At 47.0% G+C, this 25,306-nt stretch overlaps 1 protein-coding gene across 1 annotated transcript in view; it reads left to right on the top strand.

Moving 5' to 3' along the window:
• Window positions 1-25,306, top strand: part of LOC140425041 (polycystin-1-like protein 1) — a 543,547-nt gene that overhangs the window by 473,628 nt on the left and 44,613 nt on the right. The window contains exons 57-61 of the mRNA XM_072508831.1: window positions 3,595-3,770; window positions 8,071-8,305; window positions 8,788-8,892; window positions 18,327-18,467; window positions 22,284-22,418. Coding sequence (XP_072364932.1) covers window positions 3,595-3,770; window positions 8,071-8,305; window positions 8,788-8,892; window positions 18,327-18,467; window positions 22,284-22,418 — 792 coding nt within the window. The remainder of the gene's footprint in view (window positions 1-3,594; window positions 3,771-8,070; window positions 8,306-8,787; window positions 8,893-18,326; window positions 18,468-22,283; window positions 22,419-25,306) is intronic.

Genomic DNA, 25,306 nt, shown 5'->3' with positions numbered 1-25,306 from the left:
GCCTTATTAAAAACTTCTTCTTATTCTTTCATGGGATGTGGGAACTGCTGGTAAGGCCAGCATTTGTTGCCATGCTCTGCAGCAGTTTGGTACAGCCTAGTAGCTTACGATTAGGCCGTTTCAGAGGGCAGTTAAGAATCAGCCACATTGCTGTGAGTCTGCAGTCACATGTAGGTGAGACCATGTAAGGGTGACAAGTTTCCGCCGAGTCCCAGGTTCGATCCCAGCTCTGGGTCACTGTCCGCGTGGAGTTTGCACATTCTCCCCATGTCTGCGTGGGTTTCACCCCCACAACCCAAAGATGTGCAGATAGGTGGATTGGTCATGCTAAATTGCCCCTTAATTGGAAAAAATGAATTGGGTACTCTAAATCTTTTTTTTAAAATGAAGAACAGCTTTCAATTCCAGAATAATTGTTAATTTATTCATTTCCACCAACTGCCTTGGTAAGATTTGAACCCATATTCCCACAGCATTAGCATGAGCCTCTGGATTACTGGCACACACCCTTCCAGCCTACACGCCAACACCTTTGCCAGTTCTTTCACATCCTCGTTCAACAAAGAGATGGGCCTGTAGGACCCACATTCCAGTGGGACCTTCCCCTTTGGGATCAGCGTAATCGACGCCTGCGAAAACTTCACTGGCAACTCACCCCTCTCCACTGCCTCACTAAACATTCCCCCCCCCCCCCCCCCCCCCCCCCCCAAGGTGGAAGGCCAACTCTGCCGCTAACTGCTTATAAAACACCACCGGAAAGCCATCCGGCCCTGGGACTTTCCCCGACTCCATTGCCCTGATCCTATCCATCACCTCCTTCACCCCAACAGCTCCACCAATGCCTTTTTCTTCCTCTCCTCCAGCTCTGGGAACTCCAACCCGTCCAGAAACGACCCCACATCCCCCACCGCTCCTACCGGCTCGGCCTTATAAAACATCTCGTTACACCCCCGAACATTTATCTTTACTGGCTCCAACTCCAACTCCCCCTTCTCCGCCCTTAACTGCAAAATATCCCTAGACGCTGCCTGACGCCGCAATTGGTGGACCAACATGCGATTTACCTTCTCCCCATACTCATATTGCACCCCCCTTGCCCTCCGCAGCTGCTCCACTGCCTTGCCTGTTGTCAACCTATCAATCTGCCCCTGCAACCTCTTCCTCTCTGCCAACAACTCCTTCATAGTGTCCGCCAAATATCTCCTATCCACCTCGACTATCTTGTCTAACAGCCACTTGTGCTCCCCCTTCCTCGTCTATCTCTATGAGCCTTATACAAAATGATCTCACCTCAGGCCACTGCCTTCAAAGCTTCCCAAAACATGGCCACCGCCTCCTCCTCATTCTTATTGAGCTCCACATAATTCATTCATAATCGCCACTCTCACTTTCTCACAAAACTCCTTATCCGCCAGAAGTCCCGAATCCAACCTCCACCCTGGCGTCTGCGCCTGCCCAGAACTAAGCCTCACATCCAGCCAATGCAGCGGGTGGTCTGAAGTTACAATTCTCGCATATTCCGTCTCTTCCAACCCCATCAACACCACCCAACTCACCACAAAAAAATCAATGCTAGAGTACCTTGTACACATACGAGAAGAAGGGGTACTCCCTCCTTCCTGGGTTCCTGAACATCATCAGACCCACCACCCCTATTCTGTCCATAAACACTCCCAGCTCTCTCGCCATCCTCAACCTACCCATTGACTTGTTGCTCGACCTGTCCACCTTCGGCTCCGTCACGCAGTTAAAATCCCCTCCATGATCAGCTGGTGCAAATCCAAGTCCAGAATCATCCCAGTGCCCGCTTCACAAACACCGCATTGTCCCAGTTAGGTGCATAAACATTGACTAACACTACCGGCGCCCCCTCCGACACCCTACTCGCTATGACCAGTCCATTTAGCCCGCAAACATTCCATGTCACAATTCTTTCCAGAGGCTTACGCCTCCACCCCCCTCTATCGTTTGCCATTATGCCCCTTCAGTTCTGTCTCGCCCAAATCCACTCTGAACCGGGCCCATCCAAGATGGCCCCCCACTCCGCCCACTCATCCTCCCAGCCTGCCACGTTACAGTCCCCCCACCCCAATCTGGCCAACCTTCGCGACCTCCTCCCCCATCCCACCCCCGTTCACCAGCATTGCTTACCTGCGTGCGACTCCCACCCGAAGGCCCCCTTGCACACACCCCACCCCTGCCCCCCACCTTAGCCTGTGCAAAAGGCCCTCAACCACTCTAAATAACGACAAAACCATCAGCAAAACCCAAAAGCCCTATCGAGCACACCCCTTACACTAAATAAATCCCAAAATTCACAAACCACCTCCTCTCAAAAAACAAAAGGTGGGAGGGGGAGGAGCGATCGTCCCCTCCCCCCTTACAAACTTACAACTTCTGAAACCCCCCCCCCCCATCGGCAACCCAGAATAACAATAAATCCCAACTTCGTGAACTTGGCTCCTCCATTCCGTACCACCCTCAGTACTCCCCCAAAATATATGGTTCCTTATAAAGACATTTGCCTTCCCCGGCTTCTCAAAATAATACTCCCGCTCATCATGCTTTACCCACAGTCTAGCCGTGTACAGCACCCCAAACCGAATCTGCAGTCTGTACAACACCGCCTTGGCCTTGTTAAAGCTCACACGCCTCTTCGCCAGCTCCGCTCCAATGTCATAGTAGATCCGGACTCGATTACCCTCCCATTCACATACTCGCTTCGTCTGGCCCACCTCAGGATCTTCTCCTTGTCTAAAAACGTGTGAAATCATCACGTGCGACGGCTCCCCTGCTCTCGGCTTCTGCCTCAAGGACCTATGGGCCCTGTCCATCTTTGGGAACTTGTCCAAAACCTTCTCCACCACCAACCTGGGTAACATCCTTGAAATGTACTTTGTGGAGCTCATTCCCTTCGCACCCTCCGGCAGACCCACAATCTGCAAATTCTGTCGTCTGGACCTGTTCTCTGGCTCCTCCACCTTCGACCGCAGAGACTTGCATAGCTCCCTGGGATCCCCACCTCCGCCTCCAAATACACAATATGGTTGTTCAGGTTGGACACCACCTTTTCCACCTCCCGGATCGTCACCCCCTTGCGCTTTGAGGCACTTTTCCACCTGACCAAGCAACCTGCGAAGAGGTGTCACTGGTCCCTCGATCGCCGTTGCCCAGTCATTGTGCATCTCCTTCCTCTGTTGTTGAAATTCCTCCTCGATAAAGATCATCAATTGCTCCATCTGAGGCTTTCCCTCCACAGATGACCCTTCGCTCTCTGCCATTTTCACAATTGGTGCTGTGCCACAAATCTCCTCCAACTCCTGAGCCAGGTCTTTCAGTCTTTAGCCGGCACTGGTGGCCAGTAAGTATGCCAATCCAGGGAGAACTTCTTCTCTCACACATTCCGCTCCACTTTTCTGCCGAATCTACCCAATACAAGAATAAAAAATGCCAAAACCAACCCCACTCCGAGCCGGAGCTACTCTGTGTGCGACCATTCACTCCATGGCCGCCACCGTGATACCTTTCTAATCTATGTGATTGACTGTTGGACTGTGGTAGAAGTGTGTATTTACCTTTTCTCTTTATTTTTAGATTCCAGAAGTATTCTCCGGGCTTATCCAGGACTGTGGGTCTCCAGACACTACTACGATCCACTATGCAGGTCACTCAAACACAGCAAAGCATGTAGGAACTGAACAGTCCAGCCAGTGTGGCCGACTTAATTGCTACAAAGGAAGGGGATCTGTTATTAACCTTGGTAGAACACGGTAAGAGATGCAGATGTTTTCATCGATGGTTTTTAATACACCAACATTTTAGTTCTTGTTGATATTACTCAATGTAAAGCTTGTTTTTTGCAACAAATTGAAGCCAGACAAGATTCACAGTGATTCCAGTAATTTTGTCTTGTGAATGAAAACCAAGCCTGGACCAGCTATGTTCATGATTTGCTATGCTTAATTTTCTTCCTAAATTCCCACCTCCCTGCAAATCTCCTTCTCCAGAAGGCACTGGGTAAAATTGATCCTCATCAAAAGTGCGAAATCGACAAAATCAAATCAACAGACAGTTTTACACCAAGCCCAGTTTCTGTCCCATTGACTTCAGTACCTCGAGTGGCGTTTGTTGCAAACTCCACCTTTTCTGAGGTCAGGATTGTGAGTGGACCCCATGAAAATTGTGTTTCCTCCTGCACGCTATTTTTGTGTGCTGGTGCAGGTTTTGGAATCCATTTTTTAAAAATGTACTTCTTTGTAGAGTTTGTGACTATTGGGGAAGCCTGCTGAGGAATCCGGAACATTCTGACAGATACTCTCAGTGCAAAATGTTTCTTTACAAATGTTGTATTGTAATGTGGACGTGTTCTTCATTCAGTGATTCACCGTAAGTTTCTGTTCTGTAATGGTAAGTTACATATTACATTGACCACCATTGAGTAAGTGACAGTACTTTTTTTCCACTAGAAGGTTTCAGAACTTACTCAAAATGTAGAAAAGCCTGTTGGTAAACTCTCCCTGTCATATCTGGCAATTGGATTTCCCCTACTATTGAAAGGTTAAAAAAAATTCTGAGCACCTGTTCCCCCTCCATTGTTTGAGAGGCAGACTGCTTTGAAGTCGTGAGGCCACCCCTTTTTTCCTCAATTCAAGTTTACATAGTCGGAATTCTTGCTCCATTTCAAGTTTCTTCATCTCTCTCTCTCTCTTTCCCTCATCATCTCTTGTCTTTCCTTACCTCTTTTATGTCTTGCTAATTTCTTGCTCTCTAAGTCAATCAATCCTGGTTCCATTTCTTTTTCAAACTTGGCTGGTTATACTCGAATGCGAGTAGAACTGGTCTTTCCTTCCTTGAGCCCCAGATGTCTAGCAATTTCTCCAAGGATTCTTCCCTCTCGGCTCCTGGTCTAATAATAATTCCCAATGCTACAGCCTGTAAATGATTTTTTCTCAACTGATTCAAGTCACTGAGAGTCAGATCAGCTCTCTCAACAAAGGCTTGAGCCTCAAAGATATCCATGTTGATTTCCCAAACAATATAGCAGAATCAGGCGTGAAATCTTGTTTGTTTGAGCACTGGAGAGTTCCAGTGAACCTGTTTGAGTCTCTGGGTTCATATACTGCAGCAGCCTCCAATTTTGTCACATTGATCCCCGGAAACCAAACTAACCAAATTTCCAAAACAATGTCCAAATGAAGAAATTATCAATAAGATTTCATTCTTTGTAACTTTTACTGTAACACAAATCAACATAAATTAAATGGAAAGTTACAGAAAATCATGGTCAGTACAAACTATAGATTACAAATGGAATAGTAGATGTAACTGTGAGATTATCTCACTAATTCCTCTGGCACCTCCTTTCATCTGCAGGGATCCAGCTTCGGTCACACAGTTCATCCAAACAGAATTCTAGCCCTTTCCCTTCAAGGACTTCGACAATTCTCCACCGATAGGAGCACCTGCTTAATCAGGGCTGGTCCCATTAGTCGACCCATGCAATCCTCCCTCTTCTGCTTTTACTTCTCTTTCAATCCATATCTGTATGCTGAGTGCCTTCTGCCTCTGGCTTTTCTGTCTTGTAGCTCTTCTTTGTGTCTGGCCGCACATCTTATGCATTTTAACTTCCACTATGTAGATACTGCTTTCAGGTCAAGGGTTGCTTGTTCACATGGACTATTATTTCTTATTCTCCAGGAAAATTACAACTGATTTCTTCACAATTCATATAAACTCTTAACTTTCCTCTTCAAACATTTTTGATAAAATTACAGATTCCCCAAGCATTCCCCAGACAGACACTTTCTTTACTATTGCTGCTTCCAGATCAGAGGTTGTCATAGATAATCATAGTTATGCAGCCTTACATTCTACTTACTTTTGCTATAAATTCTGCCCATGTCTGCAGGGGTTGTAATATAATGCTCCCTGCCCTGGGACGTGACCCAAAGTCTGGCTGGGTGCAGCATCTCGAATTTCACTTTGTGCCTGTACAGGGCCGACTTTGCATTATTGATTTCTGCCTGGTGCTTTGCCAGGTCTGCCCTAATATATCTTGATTTTGTGTCCCTCCCAGTTTGTCTGGCCGAGCGTAGGATAGCCTCCCGGTCTTGGTACCATGCAGTTTGACGATGATCACCCTCGGATGCTCCCCAGCCTTGGATTCTGGCCGGAGCGACCTATGGGTCCTGTCGATCTCTGATGGGTTGGGGAACCTCTGCTTCCCACCAGGTTTCCCATTTCTGGGCCACGTAGTCTGTCAGGTCCCTGCCTTGGTTCCCTCTGGTAGGCCGACTATCCTGAAGTTTTGGCGCCTCAACCAATTCTCCTGGTCCTCAATCTGACCCTTCAGTTTCCTCTGGGTCGACACCAACCTCTTTATTTCCACCTCCAGGGTGATGATTCAGTTTCTCTGGTCCATTAAGGCTTTTTCCAAGTCTTTAATTCTGTTTACCTGGGCCTCCAGTCTCCTTTCCACCTTGTCGCGGGCCACTTACATGGTGGCCAATGCTTCTGAGACTACTAACTTAACCACTGCCTGGATCTCAACTTTAATTCCATCCTTCAGCTCCTTCAGTTCCTTCATGAGGAACTTCTTCCATCCATCCTCTGGCGGGGTGGGGGAGCTTGTTTTCTGGGTTGCTGGCCTCCCTCTCTCCAGTGTGGCAGCGGACCCCCTGCCTCGTGGGTGCGCTGATCTGCTCGCTCACTTCTCCTGTCTTTTGCCGCAGGTTTTGGTCTCTTTACAGCCTTTGGAGCTACTGCTTCCTGGCATAGTTGAGGATGAGGGGATGTTTTTGTCCAATTTTTTGAAGGCTAATTTTGATTCAAAGTGCCTATTTTCTAGTTCTTCGGTGGGGAACGAAACGTACAAAAACATATGAAATAAGATCAGATGTAGGTCATTCAGCCTCTTGAGCCTGCTCCGCTTTCAATAAAATCATGGCTGATCTGTTAATGTTACAAGAGCAGGTCAAAGACGAGGAATCCTGCAGTAAGTAACTCACTTACTCCCAAAAGACTGTCTACCATCTACAAGGCACAAGTCAAGTGTGTAATTTAATACTTTCTACTTGCCTGAATGAGTGCAGCTCCAAAAACACTCAAGAAGCTCAAAACCATCTAGGACAAAGCATCCGGCTTGATTGCTACCCTTTCAACAAATATTCAATCCCTCCACCACCAACGACACTGGTGACTGCACAATGTTCAGTATCGTTTATGACTCCTCAAATATTGAAGCAGTTCATGTCCAAATGCAGCAAGACCTGGACAATATCCAGGCTTGAGCTGACAAGTGACAAGGAAACTTTGCTTCACACAAGTGCCAGACAATGACTATCTCCAACAAGAGATGTTTGACATGGAGCATAAGGCTAGATTGCTGTCACTATTCATGTCTATGGTGGTATTGTGGAGAGCAAGACGTGATCTCGTGTGGATGGAACATGGATATCAGAGACTTGGAATAAACATGAGAGGGTTTACGTCTGGTATATAATTTGAGAATTGTGAAAGATAATCCAATCTTTGACGGAATGAATGGTCGCCTCAATAAAATATTTCCAGGCAAAACATAATCCTTGCCTTGGCAGATTAGTGCCAAAGGAAAGATTTCTTGGTTCTTTTAATCTCTTGACTAGTTTCTCCAGTGTTCCCTTACTATATTACGAGCATCTTTCTAAGGATAGAAAAGGTATATGGAGCAATGAACAAAGCTGAAGATGAAGAAAATGTGGCCAGTACCATTGGGGACCATTTTTCTCAATAAAGTGAGATTAAATTATGAAGATGATCTATTATTAATTGTCGTAACTATATTTAAATATATTAATGTGTAATATTAATGTTTCTCAAATGCTACAGAAGTAGAAGCATTGTAAATCACAATAGCTGTTGCCTGGATAATGCAATTGAATGTTAATGCGACAATTAATCTTTTTACATGAAGGACAATTTTAATTGTAGCTATTTCATTGAAATCTAAGAAGTTGTCATTTAACTTTTCAAATAGTGCAGATTGAAGTGGCATGTATTCCACTATTCACGCATCTCCCTCAAAAATCTTAGGCATGCGACTCATGCAACATTACTAACGCTGAAGGAAACTGAGTGGATTGATCAGTATACGAGAGCAGTGATGGTGGAGTTCACCCTTTACAATCCTCCCACCAACCTCTTCACCACAGTGTCACTGCTGGCAGAGTTCCCACCATTAGGAGGTGTTCTTCCGTCAGCTCACATAGAGTCCATCAGCATTTACCAGAAAAACTCTGTTGTGGATTATTTCATCATGGCTTTTGAGGTGAGAATTTCAGATCTCGTGTTTAAAGATATTGGCCACTGTTCTGTGGATTATACATGAATATATATTTTTTGAGATGGCAAACTACAGTCAAATAAAATAAGAATGAAATACGTATGAACAGCTGACAAATGTTCTTTTTCAGTTTTGTTATGTTAAATCTACTTTTTGACGTTCATTTCACTTTTAGCATTAAGACTTCTTTTTGCTCATTGATGCATAATTATAGTGGCTCTGCACTTTGGACCCACAACCACTCGATATTGAATTAAGTGCCCAACCTATTAGTCTGAGTTTGATTACAGCCATTTCAAGAAATGAAATCAGCTCTTCATCCAGAATGCAAATTTCACAAACATGATGCACAACAGAAAACCGTTTAAAATATTGGAGAAAGGATTTTGTCTCATTTGGAGTGTATGTACATTTAATAGGTCTGCAGTAACATTTTACATTCATACCACTGTCATTGTGCTTTGCAGCTTTTGTTCCTGACCCTTATTCTACTTCACCTGTACTTCCAAGTGTGTAAGATGACTCAGAGAGGCATACTAAGTTACTGGCAGGAGCCATGGAATTGGTTGGAGGTCAGAAACATATCATAGTAAATTGGTTTGCTTCGACTAAATGAAGGCATTTTTTTCCCTTTGTGCATGAATAGGTAGGGAATATGGACAGCCAGTGCCTGGGATGGGGAGTGAATTATAAAGACGAGCTGTGACTTTCATTATCGTCACATCTCATACATGGAATGCTATGGTGCCATTTCACAATTCATGATCGTACTTTATTTTTGTAAAGAGCTCAAAAGAATAATCTGTTAAGCACTTAGAGCTGGATTTTGGTCCTCGAGATGGGTAGCAGGAATCAGGTAAATTCCAATCCTGACCTCCCCACTTCAAGAAAAAGTGATGGGAGCAAGCACGAGTGCACAGGCGTGGGATGGCGTTGGACCAACCAACCTGAGAAAAAGGGTCAGGGACCACCACCAGGGCTGCCAAGTGTCGAGGTGAACTTATTAAGTACTCTTGGCTGAGAACCAAAAATCTATTATTCTGTTGAAACACCTGAACCCCAGAGAAATCATTGCTCAATTGACAGCTCTGGCTCTATTATCTGCGCTGCCAATTACACAATATTTATTTACGCAAGGTAAGAAGTTTCAAGTACGTGTAGTTTCTGCTATTGATACTTTTAAAGATCCAGGTAATTGATACTTTTATGAGACTGGGAAGTACCTTGCAATGGAGGACATGAAGGGTCAAGGGAGTTAGTTTGAGAAGCACATCTTAACATAATGGGCCATAGGGGGTGAGTGGGGGCATACCTTGACATGGGATGGGTGAAATGAGGACATTACAAACATCCCTTTCAAAAGGTTGCCTTATGCAGTCTATGGTTCAGAACACCTCTGGGGTGAACCAGAACTCTTTGAAAAGCTGGTCCATCACCATGAAAATTGCGGAGGACTGAGATATAGGTATCCCCGCAATGGAGTTGCCAGATTCAAGGCTGCAAGGTGGAGGCTCATGACCCAAACCAGCCTGTACCCTTGAAAGATACTCTTGAAAATCGGAAACCCCAGGAATGGGATTGGGAATCCTGGAATTGGGCCATGTCTGCCATTTTCAAAGGACTTCCAAGCCATCCTGATGCAGTGTAAATCTGGCTCCTAATGTCTGTTTGATCAGCAGTTCATTATCACCATATTTATGCCTGGGCAGCTAATTAAGATCTTTACATTGAAAGTAAGTGCCAGATTCCTCTTCACTCAGCATGTTGCCATACCCTGGGCTCATGCATGATCAATTCCAGCACATTTGACCTGGAGACACAGCACAAGGGAATTAACCGATAATTCTTAGAAAAATACCCAAAGTCTTTGGCCCTTGGCTGCCCAATAATTACAGTAACCAGGTTTGTAAATGTACAATGAATGTTTATTTATAACAAGAACTATAAATGAAATATGCAGCAAATACAACTGGTTAACTATTATCTAATTCCTAATTCCCACTTTAACTGGCCCCTACCGTTTATACACAAAAGACAGACAAACACAGACGGGTGGAAGTGGGTAAAAATCATAAGTAAAAGGAAAAAGAGTCTTTGTTTTAGATCATGGTTTTTAGCACACTTCCTTCACAGAAAGCTAAAGGTTAAAGTCTTTGTTTGCAGCCTGTGCTAGTCTCTGTAGAATCATTCATTCTGGTTTCCGTGGTTTAAGAAATATAGCAACACAGCCTTTCCAGAAATAAATAGCAGGTTCTGGTCTTTGTTTTGCAGCCTGTAATGGTTTCTCTGCAAGTTCAGAAATACTGCACTCACACCAGCCTTTCTGGAGATAGAGATGGTAGGATCTTGCCTCTATGCGGCCAGAATCAAAACTGAAATTTCCTGGGACATGTCTGGTGGGGCCATGGTGTGAGTGGTCGCACACAGGGCAGCTCCGGCTTGAAGGCGTAGGAAAGAGCTCCTTTTACCCGACATTGGATGCAACTTCGATGGAAAAGTGTAACGGAAGGCCGGCGGAGAAGTTCCCCCCAAAAGTAGCAGACGTCTGCTGGTTACCAAGCCTGGCAGAAGAAGGTGAAAGATCTGGCCAAGGAGCTGGAAGAGACCTGTGGTGCAGCAGCCAGTGGAAAAATGGTGGAGGGGGAAGGGCTAGTGCAAGTAGCAAAGCCCCAGTTGGAACAGTTGATGGTCTTCATCAAAGAGGAGTTCCGTCAGCAGAGGAAGGAGATGCAGGGGGATCGCTCGAAGGCCATCGAAGGGGCTGCGGCACCCCTGAAGCATCCGGCTTGGAAAGGGTGGAGAAATGGAGAGGGTGGAGAAATGCTTGGAGGCTCAGGGGTCGCAGATTCGAGAGATTGAGAGGGTGATGTCGGACCACAGCGATCGGGTGTTGGCATTGGAGGCGGAAGTGGGGCTCTTAGGAGACCTTTGCAAGACATTGAAAGCAAAGGTGGAGGAGCAGGAAAATAGATTGAGAAGGCAGAATCTGCGGATAGTGGGCCTGCCTGAAGAAGTGGAAGATGTGAGTGCCACGAGGTACATTTCAAGGATGTTGGCGGGGCTGGTGGCGGAGGGGGTGCGGACAAGGCCCCTGAGGTGGACAGAACTCACAGGTCCCTGAGGCAGAAGCCTAGAGCAGGGGAGCTGCCGTGGGCGGTGATCGTGAGGCTCCATAAGTTCATAGGGAAGGAGAAGATTCTGCTGTGAGCCAGGGAAAAGTGCAACTGCGAATGGGAGGGGAACAAGATCCGAATATACCAGAATATTGGAGCTGAGCTGGCAAAATGGCGTGCGGGGCTCAACAGAGCCACGGCGGTGCTATATATTGGCAGCAGATCAGGTATGGGTGCTCTATCCGGCGAAGCTTTGGGTGACGTATGAAGACCGGGAATACTATTTTGAGACCCCAAAGTGATGAATGACTTTATCAAGGAGAATAAACTGGGGGAGAACTGAGCTGAACAATTCTGGGGGACTGAGGTGCTGGACTTTGAAGGAATTGGGAATACGTGAAGAGTGGTGTTGGAGGGAGGGGGGTTTCTTTTCCTCCGATGTGGAGGTTTTTTTTCTTCTTTTCACTGTTGCGTTTTCAAAGCGACAGCAGGGTGAAACGTTTGTAAGGAGACAACTGTCCCCATCCCCCTCCTGTTCCTGGGGCTGTGTTTTTTCTTTTTGATTGTTCTTGGGGAAGGTGACCTGTGGTTCGAGATGGGTGTTTGGGTGGGGAGGATGAGGTCAGCAGGAACCTTCTTCACACAATGGAGAGGTAAGGGCAGGGGAGGGGTGGGGGGTCAGTAGGTGGAGCCTCTGGGCAGGAATTGCCACGCTGGCGGGTAATGCTGGTGAACAGAAGTGAGGTGGGGGAGAAGACCAAGAGAGGTGACCGTGGAGGGGGAGGGTGCGACGAGACGAGGTTGGAGAAGAAACATGGTCAGGGGCAGAGAAAGGGTCATCTTGGATGGGCCAGTTATCAGGTGAAATTAACGGGGATAGAGCCAAAAGGGAAGGATGGCGGACGGTAGAGGGGAATGGAGGCATAAGCCCCGGTAAGCTTATAAAGTGGAACGTGCGAGGGTTCAGTGGACCGATCAAAAGATCTCGGGTCTTTGCGCACCTTAGGAGATTGAAAGCGGAGGTGGTCTTTCTGCAGCAGACGCACCTCCGTGTGAAGGACCAGGTTAGGCTAAGGAAGAGGTGGGTGGGTCAGGTTTTCCACTCGGTGTTCGATTCAAAGTCGCGAGGAGTGGCAATTTTGAGTAAGAAAACAGGATTTGTGAGCGTAAAAGAAGTGAGGGACCCGGGTGGGAGATATGTGATAGTGAGTGGGGTATTAGAAGGAATGCTTGTGGTATTGGTGAATGTGTATGCTCCTAATTGGGATGATGTAGGTTTTATGAGGGAGTTGCTGGCAGCAATCCCGGACTTGGCCATGCACCAGCTGATTATGTGAGGAGATTTTAATTGTGTCCTAGAGCGGAGGGTAGATAGATTGAGCCCCAGATCAATGGGTAGAATACATATGGCAAAGGAACTGGGTGGGTTGATGGAAAAGATGGGTATGGTGGATCCGTGGAGCTTCAAGAACCCAAGGGGAAGTAAGTATTACTTCTTTTCGCATGTGTACAGGGTGTATTCCAAAATTGACTTTTGTGTGGTGAGCCGGGAGATTTTGGTCGGGGTGTAGAGGGCAGAGTACGTGGGGTGAGGTACCCTCAATAATGATGCTTAGAGATTAAACTGTAAAGAAGGCTTTATTAGACTAATAACTATGCTACAGCTAGGGACGAGAGCTGACTGCTATACAGACCATGAGGCAGCCCTTTATGTATGGCTCCCAGATGGGCGGAGCCAGAGGCGGAGTCCCCAGGGTTCCAAGCCCGGTCTTAAAGGGGACATCACCTTACATGATGATAAGGCAGTAACCGTTCATCACATAGGGATAGTAATCTCAGACCATGCACCTCAATGGCTGGAGATTCCGCTTCGATCGGGACGGGAGCAGAGGCCGGGGTGGAGGCTGTTGGCAGATAGAAGATTTTGTGACAAAGTGTGGGCTGTGATTAAAGATTATGTAAAATTGAACCAAAATGGGTTCGTGCCTGTAGCCACTTTTTGGGAAGCACTAAAAGCTGTTGTCCGAGGGGAGATTATCTTATTCAAGGTACATGCGGATAGGAAAAGGAGGGATAAATATGACCGGCTAATGAGCGAGAGACAGGAGGTAGATAGGGAGTATTTGAGGGTGCCGACCATGGAGGGATTGGCTAGGAGGAAACAATTACAGGGGCAATTTGATAGGCTGACAACGGGGAGGTCAGTAGGACAGCTGTGTAGGGCAAGAGGGGTGCAGTACGAATACGGGGAGAAGGCGAGTCGAATCTTAGAGCATCAGCTATGGAGGCAGGCCCCGTCCAGGGAAATATTGAGACACGGACTGGGGCAGGGGATGTGGTGTCGGAGCCGGGGAAGATAAACGAGGCATTTAGGGATTATTCTAAGTAGCTGAACAGGGCGGACCTGTGGGGCTGAAGAGGGGGACATGGAACGGTTCTTAGACGAACTGGAGATTCCACAGTTGGGGGAGGCCCTGGGTCTGAGGGAGATATTGGACAGTGTAAGGGGTATATAGTTGGGGAAGACACCGGGGCCCGATGGCTTCCCGGCGGAATTCTATCAGGAGTTCGCGATGGACCTGGCACCACATCTCTTGGGGGAGTTTATTGAGGCATTGGAGAAGGGGGAGCTGCCAGAGACGATGACCCAGGCAACGATCGTATCAATACCAAAAAAGGGGAAGGACCAGTTGGAATGTGGGTCGTATAGGCCCATATCGTTTTTAAATACAGAGGTGAAAGTGCTGGCTAAGTTGGTGGCGGGAAGGATGGAAGGTTGTGCCCCGTGGTGGAACAAGGCATGGATGCCTGCTGTCGCTGCTGCTGTTTCAGCTGGCTATAGAGCCTCTGGCAATGGCTCTTAGGGGGTTGGCAGAATTGCGAATGATTATGAGGGGACGAAGGGAGCATCGGTATCGTTATATGCGGACAACCTACTATTTCATAGATTTCATAGAATTTACAGTGCAGAAGGAGGCCATTCGGCCCATCGAGTCTGCACCGGCTCTTGGAAAGAGCACCCTACCCAAGCCCACACCCCCATCCTATCCCCATAACCCAGTAACCCCACCCAACACTAAGGGCAATTTTGGACACCAAGGACAATTTAACATGGCCAATCCACCTAACCTGCACATCTTTGGACTGTGGGAGGAAACCGGAGCACCCGGAGGAAACTCACGCACACACGGGGAGGACGTGCAGACTCCGCACAGACAGTGACCCAAGCCGGGAATCGAACCTGGGACCCTGGAGCTGTGAAGCAATTGTGCTATCCACTATGTTACCGTGCTGCCCAGGTTCGTATGTTTCGGACCCACTGGCGAGCATGGAGAGGATCATGGGCCTGTTGGGAAAGTTTGGGTCATTCTCAGGATAAAAGTTAAACATATGGAAAAGTGAAGTGTTCCTGGTGAATGAGTTGGGTTGGCGAGCCAAGTTAGGGGGGGTGCCGTTTAAAGTTGCCAGAGGGATTCAGATAGCGAGGGAATGGGCGATGCTTCGCAAATGGAATTTAACAAAACTGGTGGAGGAGGCTAGGGAGGATCTCAAGAGGTGTGACACGCTGCACTTGACTTTGGTAGGGAGGGTCCAAGTGGTGAAGATGAATATTCTGCCGAGTTTCCTGTTCCTCCGGGTGCGCCGATTTCCTCCCACAAGTCCCGAAAGATGCGCATTTCGGTAATTTGAACATTCTGAATTCTCCCTCTGTGTACCCAAACCGGTGCCAGAGTGTGACGACCAGGCAATTTTCACAGCAACTTCATTGCAGTGTAATGTAAGCCTACTTGTGACAATAATAAAGATTATTTTTATTCATATTCCATACCCTCCGGATCTTTATACCGAAGGCTTTCTTTCGAAAACTAGGCACGATTATTTCAGACTTTGTCTGGGCTGGGAAGGTGCCAAGGGTTAAGAGGACCCTATTACAGAGGTAGAGGCAGCAGGGAGGGTTGGCGTTGCCGAACCTGCTAAATTACTATTGGGCAGCGAACGTGGAGATGAGGCGATGGTGGGAAGGAGAAGGGGTAGAATAGGTTTGGATGGAGGAGGAATCCTGTAGGGGGTCCAGCTTAAGGGCTATGGAAGCGTTGCCAATAGATACTCGGAGACCCCAGTGGTGCAGTCCATGTGAAGATCTGGAACCAGTTGAGGGGGCAGAGGGGATGTCGGTGTTAACGCCGATGTGTGAAAACCATGGTTTTAGCGGGGGGGGGGGGGGGGATAGATGGCACGTATAGGAAGTGGAGAGAAGTGGGTCTGATTAAGGTGAGAGATTTCTATCTGGAAGAAGGGTTTCCCAGTATAGATGAACTGCAGGAGAGGGTAGAGCTCCCGAGAGGAAATGAGTTTAGGTACCTGCAGGCAAGGGACTTTGCGCAGAAGGTTTGGAAAGAGTTCCCCAGGTTGCCGAGGTACACCCTGCTGGAGCAACTGCTGCTTCCGGATGTGGAAGGGGAGGGCATGTGGTAGGGGAGGGCAGGGTCGGAGACATATACAGGTGGCTGGGAGAACAGGGAGGTGAGCAGGTGGTGAAGATTAAGGAGAAGTGAGAAGGAGAGCTGGGATGGGAGATAAACTGGGGAGTGTGGAGTGAGGCGCACCGAAGGGTAAATGCGACCGCCTCGTGTGCAAGGATGAGCAGTTCACCTGATACAGTTCAAGGTAGGACACAGGGTATATGACGTGGGCAAGAATGTGTGGGTTCTTTCAGGGGGTGGCAGACGAGTGTGAGAAGTGTAGGCGGGGACCAGCAAACCATGCACAAATGTTCTGGGGCTGCGAAACGTTGGAGAGATTCTGGGCGGGTGTGTTCGCGGTGCTAGGGAGGAGGTTGAGCCGGACCCCTTGGTGGCGATATTCGGGATGTCTGAGAAGCCAGAGCTGATGGAGGGAGGAAGCTGATGTTATGGCCTTCGCCTCTCTGAATGTCTGGCGATGAATTTTATTGGAGTGACGGTCAGGAACGCCACCGGGGTAGTGGCCTGGCTGGGTGACCTATATGACTTTCTTCGGCTGGAAAAGATTAAATACGAGTTCAGGGGTTCAGCGGAGTGTTTTGAGGCAAGGGAGGGGAATGTTCGTGATTGTGTTTGAGGGGCTCTTCATCGCAGGGAGGGGGGGATGAAGGGAGGGAGGGGGGCAAAAAAGGGGAAAGATTTGTACAAACTGTATCGTTGTGTGTTGGGAAATTTATTTTCCGAATTGTTTATGTGTTGTATCTTTTTATATACGTTTGGAATAAAATCCACTTTAAAAAACAAGAAACTTCCTGGGACTCTGGAAAGCATTCCACTGGGTCGGATTCAATCACCACCTGTTACCGGATAGAGTACGGACTCTTGGGCCAATTCATTGGCCAATGGCCAGTCAATCAAACTGATTCCTTACCCTATCTCTCTCTCTCTGGTACCGACAAGTCTGCAGCCTCCTGTTCAAACCAGCTGAGATGAGCAGATGTTGATTCTGAATTCTGCTGCTTGAATTAAAGAGACGTGTCCATTAGTCATCCATGGATCATAAATAATAGTGCCGAAATAAAAGATGCAATAAGGGAATAAATAGGGAGGACCCTTCCACGGCATTTTTTTCTGTTTTTGTCACTCTGCCATGCAGCCTGGGTGGAAATTCCTTAGCTCACATTCATTAGGTTTGCAAAAGCAGGAATTTTTATCCACCATTTGTAGTACAGGTTTGATGCCCCAGAGTTGCAGTTTCTGATAGGGGTGAAGGGAGAATTATGGAAAAGAACAGTGCCAGTATGAATTATATAAGAACAAGAGTATGAATGTGAACTGGGAAGGGGAACTCGGAATATGTCTTTGTCATTGTAACAATCAAATAAAGAATCTCAAGACATTTTTCAGATTTCATAAGAGAATGCATCACTACATTATCGTCAGCAATTTCTCCACAAAGTGAGGAAATTCACACTATATTATGTGCCAGGCAGTGACCATCAATAAGAGAGGATTTAACCATTGCCCTTGACATTTAATGGCATTACCATCACTCAATCCCTCACTATCAACAGCCTGGGGATAACTAACCTATAAACTGAACTGGGCCAGCCATATACATACTATGGCTACAAGAGCACATCAGAGCCTGGGAATTCTCTGGCAAGTAACTCCCCTTCTGAAGCCTCTTCACCACCTATAAGGCACAAGTCAAGATGATGAAATATTCTGTACTTGCCTGGATGAATGTGGCTCCAGCAATACTCAAGAAGCCCAATACCATCCAGGACAAAGCAGTTTGCTTGATTGGTACCCCATCAACTTAAACAGTCACAACCTCCACCACCGAAGTACAGTAGCAGCAGTGTGTACCATCTAGAAGATTCACTGCAGCAACTCATCAAGACTCCTTCGGTGGCACTTTCCAAACCCAAGATCTTTACACCTAGGACAAGAGCAGCAGGTGCAGGGGAACGCCACCTCGAAGCCACACACCATCCTGACTTGGGAATATATCGCCGTACCTTCACTGTTGCTGGATCAAAACCCTGGAACTTTCTGCCTTACAACACTGTGGGTGTACTTGGACCCGATGGATTACAATGTTCAAAAAGGTGGCTCACTACCACCTTCTCAAGAACAAGGGCTGGAAAAAATGCTCGCAGCTCTGTAGTAGAATCATACAGATTTGGAACATTAACTGTCTCTCTGCACCGTTGCTGCCAGAGCTGATGAATTTTTCAATCATTTTCTGGGTTTTTTGTCAGATTTCTTATTAGTTTTATTGTTTACATTATGTGTACTGGTTGTTTTGCGGTTCCGTCCAGAATTCACTGACCCAGCGATTGGACTTAAATGAATCCATAATTTAAAATATACATTTGTATGTGAGGTGTACTATTTACAGTCTTGTGTCCTGTTCTTCTCTAGATTGGACTTGCAATGATCAGTCTCTTTTATTATGTATATTACGTCTTTTACTTTGCATTGGTGCTGGACGTTATTGACCATCTTCACAGTGGATATTTCAAAGCCTTTGTAGATCTGAGCTTGATCTCTTCATGGATACAGGTGAGGATCAGGAAATGGCTGAGTGAAAGACAACTGCTATGATAATTCTTTTGTGTCCGTGTTTATGTGTATTTGTGCTTGGCAACCACATTTTGTAAGTCTAAAACCCACTTGTATTTTATCTGGAAAGATGTTCAATTAAAACACCCCAGCATGACTTTCCTGATTCACAAGGTCATTTTAAATTAATGGTCTGAAAACCATGCACAGCTGCGTCTGATTTTTTTTTTAAACATGCATTGCTTAAAATATGCATTGTCGTTTGTTGGAAATTAGATGCAGGACTGAAATGAAAAGACAGAAGGTTCACTCAGCAGGCCAGACATCATCTATAGAGAGAAAAACTGAGTTAAAGGCTGATGAACTTTCTTCAGATCTGAAAGGGGTTAAAGCTGCAACAGTTTTTAAGCAACGACCGAGGCAGGGACATAAGGGAATGTCTGTGGTGTGGTGGAAAGATGCTTTATCGTAGGCCTTCACTTTGAATTGCAGCACCTCCCCTGCCCCCCGCTTCCGCCAACGCCCCCACATCCCCACTCCATTCAACCTCCTGGCTTTCTCCTTTTCTCTGTCTCTGTTCCAAATCTGATGAATATTCATCAGCCTGAAATGTTAACTGAAATGTTAAATGTTCCTGTCTGCTGCCTGACTGACTCTGTGTTAAAGCATTTTATGTTTGTATTCCCAGAAGAAAAAAATAGTTAAATAGGGAAATAAGAATACTGGTCCAGACTGATTTTTCCTTCTGGATTTCAGATTTCCAGCAGCACAATATTTTGCAAGATTGAAGTATTTGTTTTCCAAGTTCACAGCATATGTAGGAATTTTACTAAGAGTGTGGTATAGATGTGCAAAGTGCATGTTATGTGAAAGATTGCAACATGGCAATAAGAATGCTTTAACGAAAGACACCAGTCACAGTATTATCTTTCAGATCTGGGGGTCATTTAGCTCAGTTTGCTGGACAACTGGTTCGCGATACGGAGTGATGCCAACAGCGAGGGTTCAGTTCCCATATTTATGAAGCACCTGCCTTCTCAGCCTTGCCCTCGACTGAGGTGTGGTGACCCTCCGGTTAAATCACCATCAGTCAGCTCTCAAAGGAGAGAGCAGCCTGTGGTCCTCTGGGATTGTGGCGATGTTTACATTTATCTTTCAGTTAGTTGGAAAACTAAAATGATGAATACCTAATTTGAGTCTCTACCAACTCAATTGTTCTGGATGAAATCAGTTAGTTCCTAGGCAGGAACTGTACAGTTCGGCATGAGAGGCAGGACATGATACTGCTTCACAGCCTGTAAGAAGAGGAAATGGAGAAATAGGGAAAGCAGAATGGGATAGTGGATAACCATATTTTTGGGACCAAGGTTTGAGATCATCCAAAATAGACAACTGAGCCAACTGTACAAATCCCACATGAAATGCATTTGAGCATACTCAACACTCCCCTTGTGACCATAGCATATAATTGCTCACATGAGAAACAGAGGTTTGAATTCTCCGCATCCCAAAGCCCGCAGCTAGGATTGCGATGGGGTGGAGAATAGCTAGTAATGCAAAAATCGCAATTTGTACCCGGCGGCGATTCAGACGCCATGCTCCGGTCCCCTGTTGGCGGCGTTCGTGAAGTTTGCCTCCCAGCCGGTGGGCCCATACAAAACCATCATTTGCATGAATTTAAATCTCATTAGCAGGTTGGACACTTGATGCTCCATCCCTCCGTAATGATCCCCCCTCTCTGGCGGAAATCACATGGACGCGAATTGGTGCAAGTATTTACAAGCGAGGCCTGGGTGCCATGGCTGCTGAGGGGGAGCGAGGGGGTAAAATAACTCTCAATTCTTAAAATGTGTCAGGCTTGCTGGGGGGTGGCTGCCTGGGCCAGGGGGAGTAACGGGGAATGATTTGGTGCCAGGTCTGTGCACTCAGGATGTCCCTCTTGAGATCAGGGTGGCTTGGCTCAGGTTGCCGTTGCTGCAGTATGTGATTTTAACGCATCCCTCTGGTGCGACTTAGAGACTCCTGGCTGTTCACACTGCTGACTGCTCACTGTGTCCTGTCAATATTCAAAGAGCCTCTGGTCATGTGGGAGCCCACCCAGCCACTCCTCTGGGGACTCTCATAGCCCAACAGTATCATTAAGGGGATGGGCGTGGCCATGTTCAGTCACTGGCCCTCCCAAGTGTTGGCACTCCTCAGAAGCTCAGCCCCACTGCAGAGGCAACGGGGATTAGCAGACCTCACCCTAACCAAAGGACACCTGCATCATGGCATTTGGAACCCTACTTGGCAGACTGCCCCTCTCAGAGTAGAGGCTTCACCAGTGATACACACTCCTCGTATCATGAGGTGTCTCCACCTGATGAGGCTGGCAGCATTGACTGCCTCTGCCACCTAATCCCAGGAACTACTCAGGAGGGTGGGTTCGAGTCTGCGGCCCACCCTGGGGAAGATGGTGTCTCTCCTCTCATGGTTAACATCAAGTTCTGGGTCCACTTCAGACTCTCGAAATCAGGGGGCAAGTCTTCTCAGCCACCTTCATGGCTGGAGTGAAAGTGAGAGGTGAGTAGAGTGCTTCTGAGCAGCTGCAGCTCATCCGGCTCTTTAATGCAAATTCCAGCCCCAGCGGGGATGAGAATTTCTTTCAATTCCCGCCGGCGGCGTGCCGGACGATTTGCAGGTCCTGAATCACGGAACAAACAGTGCCTCAAACGGGAACGCGAATTGCATGCAATTCCATTCCAGCGGGAAACTTAGTTTCCCAGAGAATTCAGCCCTCGATGTTTGAGACAAATTGAGCGGATTAATGGGAGCTTTACATCTAATTTATATGGTGTACCTTACCTGGGAATGATTGATGAAAGGCTCCAGTATGAACTCTCCTGCTTTGATGAGTACCATATGATCAGAAGAAAAAAAACATTTGTTTTACATTTTACCTCAAATGGGATTGCTTAAAATTCAGGTTATATTGACCCATGGCTTATTGAATATGCAGGCTTGACTTGACATAATTGTATAAACGAGTGATTATTGTGGAGCTTTGCTTAGTCTGCACAGGATTCTTGCTCTTTGCAACATTTCTTTGACAATTTTTTGAGAGCTATAGCATAAAAATGCTAACCAGGGCTCTCAAATAGGTAACTTGTGAAGGAAATGTGCCTGAACTGCACTGATCAATAAGAAGCCAGGTTTATTTCCTGTACTGTGCTGAATTCACTGATCTCTGCCGGGGTGTTGGCAAGATCGTCTTAATTGTTCATAGTATCCCTTGACAGGAAATATAACCATAGTTACCATAGAATTTATAGTGCAGAAGGAGGCCATTGGGCCCATCGAGTCCACACCAGAAAGACCAACCCACCTAAGCCCATACCTCCATCCTATCCCCACAACCCAATAACCCCACCTAACCTTTTTGACCACTATGGGTAATTTAGTATGGCCAATCCACCTAACCTGCACATCTTTGGACTGTGGGAGGAAACCGGAGCACCCAGAGGAAACCCACGCAGACACGGGGAGAATGTGCAGACTCCGCACAGAGTGACCCAAGCCGGGAATCGAATCTGGGACTCTGGAGCTGTGAAACAACTGTGCTAACCACCGTGCTTCCCAGTGCTTCTGATTGTTAGTCATTGTCCCTAGCTTGAATTCTGCATGTTGGGTGAGGGTCAATTGTAACTCCTACCTCCCCCCTCGCCACCGTCAACTCCAGAGCTATGGATATTAATTGGATCAGTGTTGAATACAGTTCTGCCTGTGTGTAACAAAGGATTTTGCTAAGATCTAACAACATGTTTATTTCACTCTCAGATGAAACGTTTCCTCCATGGTTTGATTGTGTTTTTGCTGTTAATAAAAAGCATTCGATTGCTACGTGTTAATAAGTTGATGGCACCTTGTGTAACAATGCTGCGACTGTCTTGTTCTAGTCTGATGTTGCCAGTGGTAAGTAATGTAAATTTATTCTTTCAAAAAGTTGATTCAAGTTACGTTGTTGTGTAAATACTCTAAAATTACTAGGTTGGTACTGGACAAGACTGGTATATTAAATACCCCCCCCAACATTGGCTCAGTCAACGTTGTGTTGCTTTAACGTCAGTTTTAAAATTGGGACTAGGTAGCAAGTTAATGTTGCAGCATTCATGATAACATTATGCTCAGTGGCCTAATATTCCACATACCAGATGGCATATTTTGTTCAATTTGTCCTTGCATGGTTGGGGTCAGTGCACCAAGGCTAGGGACTTTTTCTGTTGCTCCACTACAACCGCCCCCCCCCCCCCCCCACCCCCCAAATCAACCAAGTTTGCAGTGTCTGCTGCCACCACCAGGGACTTCTTTATCAGATTCCCTGCCTTATCTTGTTCCCGCTCACAAGCACTGAAGTCCTGGGATTTCTTCAGCTGCTTCTGCACTGACCAGCTTCTATCACTAGATGGAGTACAGTCACTCCGAAACCAGGCAGCTGGAGAGTGTCATTATTTTCATATTTACATTGTATTTCTTTTATATTTTTACATTTTTGAAAAACAAAATTCATTCATGAATAGAGAAATTTAGGAATCTACAGTATTTCAACTTATAATAGTTTAATGTTTTAATCTGATGGGAATTATCCTACAGTACTGAGCTCCAGTGTTTATATTGGCTGCAGTGGGAAAATCTGATTTGCTTAACGTTGTTTCATTTAAAATTGCATTTTTCAGAAATGCAAGTTTCAGAAATGCAACTCCAACATTAAGCAAGGACTTCCTAGAATTTGAAAGGTGGAAATGTATTACTTTTGTAGTTAACTTGCACCTGGCAGTGTGGTGGCACAGAAACTTTCTTACACTAAGATCCTCTTTTAGTTATTCCAGTGGTTTTAAAATGTCTTCAGTCAAGACCCAGCAACAAATTCGCATTCTCCTTTTATCTGACTAACTTAATCTGAACTAAATACGTTGGGGCAGAAATTTATCTTGGTGACGGTGCAAAACGGGTAACATCAATAGGCAGCCATTGTAAGGTAAGGTTGATGTGTTGGGTGTTCTGGATCACAAACAGGTCACCAACACTGGAAGTGGTGCAACTCTATTTTATTATAAGGTTAACTATATTAACATACTTGAACTGTGGGTAAATGCAATACCAGCTTTAACTGTTGACCCTTGCCTAGCCCTAACCAGGTGATGCGCTCAGCACATGGTGAATGTCAGTGTTGCAGGCTGTGAGCTCTGTGCTCCGAACTGGCTGCTACTAGAATGAGCAGGAACTCTCCTGTCCCCTGTCTTTATTGTGCGTGTGCTCTGACTGGTGATTGGCTGCTGTGTTGTGTATGCTGATTGGTCCCACTGCATGTCCATCAATGTGTGTGTTTGTGTGTCTGCACCGTAATATACTGGTGTATATTATGACAAAGGTAAAGTCACCATAGTCCCAGATGACCATAGGCTGCTTTCCCGTCTGAGGGGGAGAGCTGACTGGTGTTGACTTAACCCGAGGATTACCATACATCAGGCAGACTTCATGAAATACCTCAGTCGATATGGGAATTGAACCCACACTTCTGGCCTGGCTCTGCATCACGAACCAGCTGTCTAGCCAAGTGAGCTAAACTGGCTATTATACTTATGGAGTTGGATTCTCCGTTCCTGAGGCTAAGTGTTGACGCCAGCAGAGGAAGTGTCGCATTTTATGACAGAAAAAATGTCGCAACAGCTGCACCGATTCAACTACTTTAAATGGGCTAGCACCATCGCCACGTGGAATGCAATCAATTCCATGGAAAACAGTGCCGGATTCGCCGGGTCCGTGAGTGACGCACATGAGGCTCACTCGCCGCTGCCGCACCTAAACGATCCATCCCCCTCACACACACCATCCCAGTCAAGAAGATGGCTGGAGGGAGAGCAGCACCATGGTTCAGGGTCGCTGAGCTGGACACCGTCCTGGATGGCGTGGAGGAGAGAAGGATGACCCCATACCCCAGCCTGAGAGCAAGGCCGCCAGGTGCCGCCATCCACCGTGCCTGCGCACAGGTGTTGAGGCAGTTAGCGCAGTGGGCAACGACGTCCGGACTGGCATGCAATGCTGGAAGAAACTGCACGACCTTCTCAGGGCGGCCAGGGTGAGTTGGCTCCTCCCTGACGCTGGCACTAACCCCATGATGCACTATCAACTACGACGAGACGAGAGTAGAGTGTAATCGAGGCTTTATTAAGCAGAGGTGTGTAGCCTCCTACAGCTGCTGCCGAAATGGCTGCAGCTCGGTGAGCACACACATTTATACTCCGCCTACTGGGCAGAGCCAGCAGGCAGGGATCTATCCCCGTACCTGTAGTACAGGAGCCTTACCATATTACATCTCGCATGTGATATATACAACAGTGGTGACTACCACATTCACACCTGTTAAAAAAGAGTCCAGCTAAAAAAAACTATTTACACGCATTTTAAGGTGAACATTTTGGGGAAAGTTCACAAATTCAGCCGAGCGGGTGCCTTGATCCTCAGTTGTGAGTGCCGCAGTCCCGGTGGCGATGTAGGCGTCGGCTCGGTCGCCAGTGACTCCGAGAACATGTAGACCTCATCTTCATCCCGGGTGGGACCAAGGGGAGGACGGATCGTCCTGGAGCGGGGGCTGTGGTAAGGTGCGCTGGGGGAGGAAGGGTGGCGCCGGGGCAGGGGGGGGGGGGGGGGGAACGGACCCAGCTGGTGCCAGGTCCTTGACGGAGACTGTGTCTTGGCGGCCGTCGGGGTACGCCACGTAGGCGTACTGCGGGTTTGCATGGAGTAGCTGTACCTTCTCGACCAATGGGTCCGCCTTGTGGAGCTGCACGTGCTTGCGGAGG

Source organism: Scyliorhinus torazame, chromosome 6 (assembly GCF_047496885.1).
Source record: "Scyliorhinus torazame isolate Kashiwa2021f chromosome 6, sScyTor2.1, whole genome shotgun sequence".
Taxonomy (NCBI): domain Eukaryota; kingdom Metazoa; phylum Chordata; class Chondrichthyes; order Carcharhiniformes; family Scyliorhinidae; genus Scyliorhinus; species Scyliorhinus torazame.
This window is presented reverse-complemented; position numbering and strand designations above follow the sequence as displayed.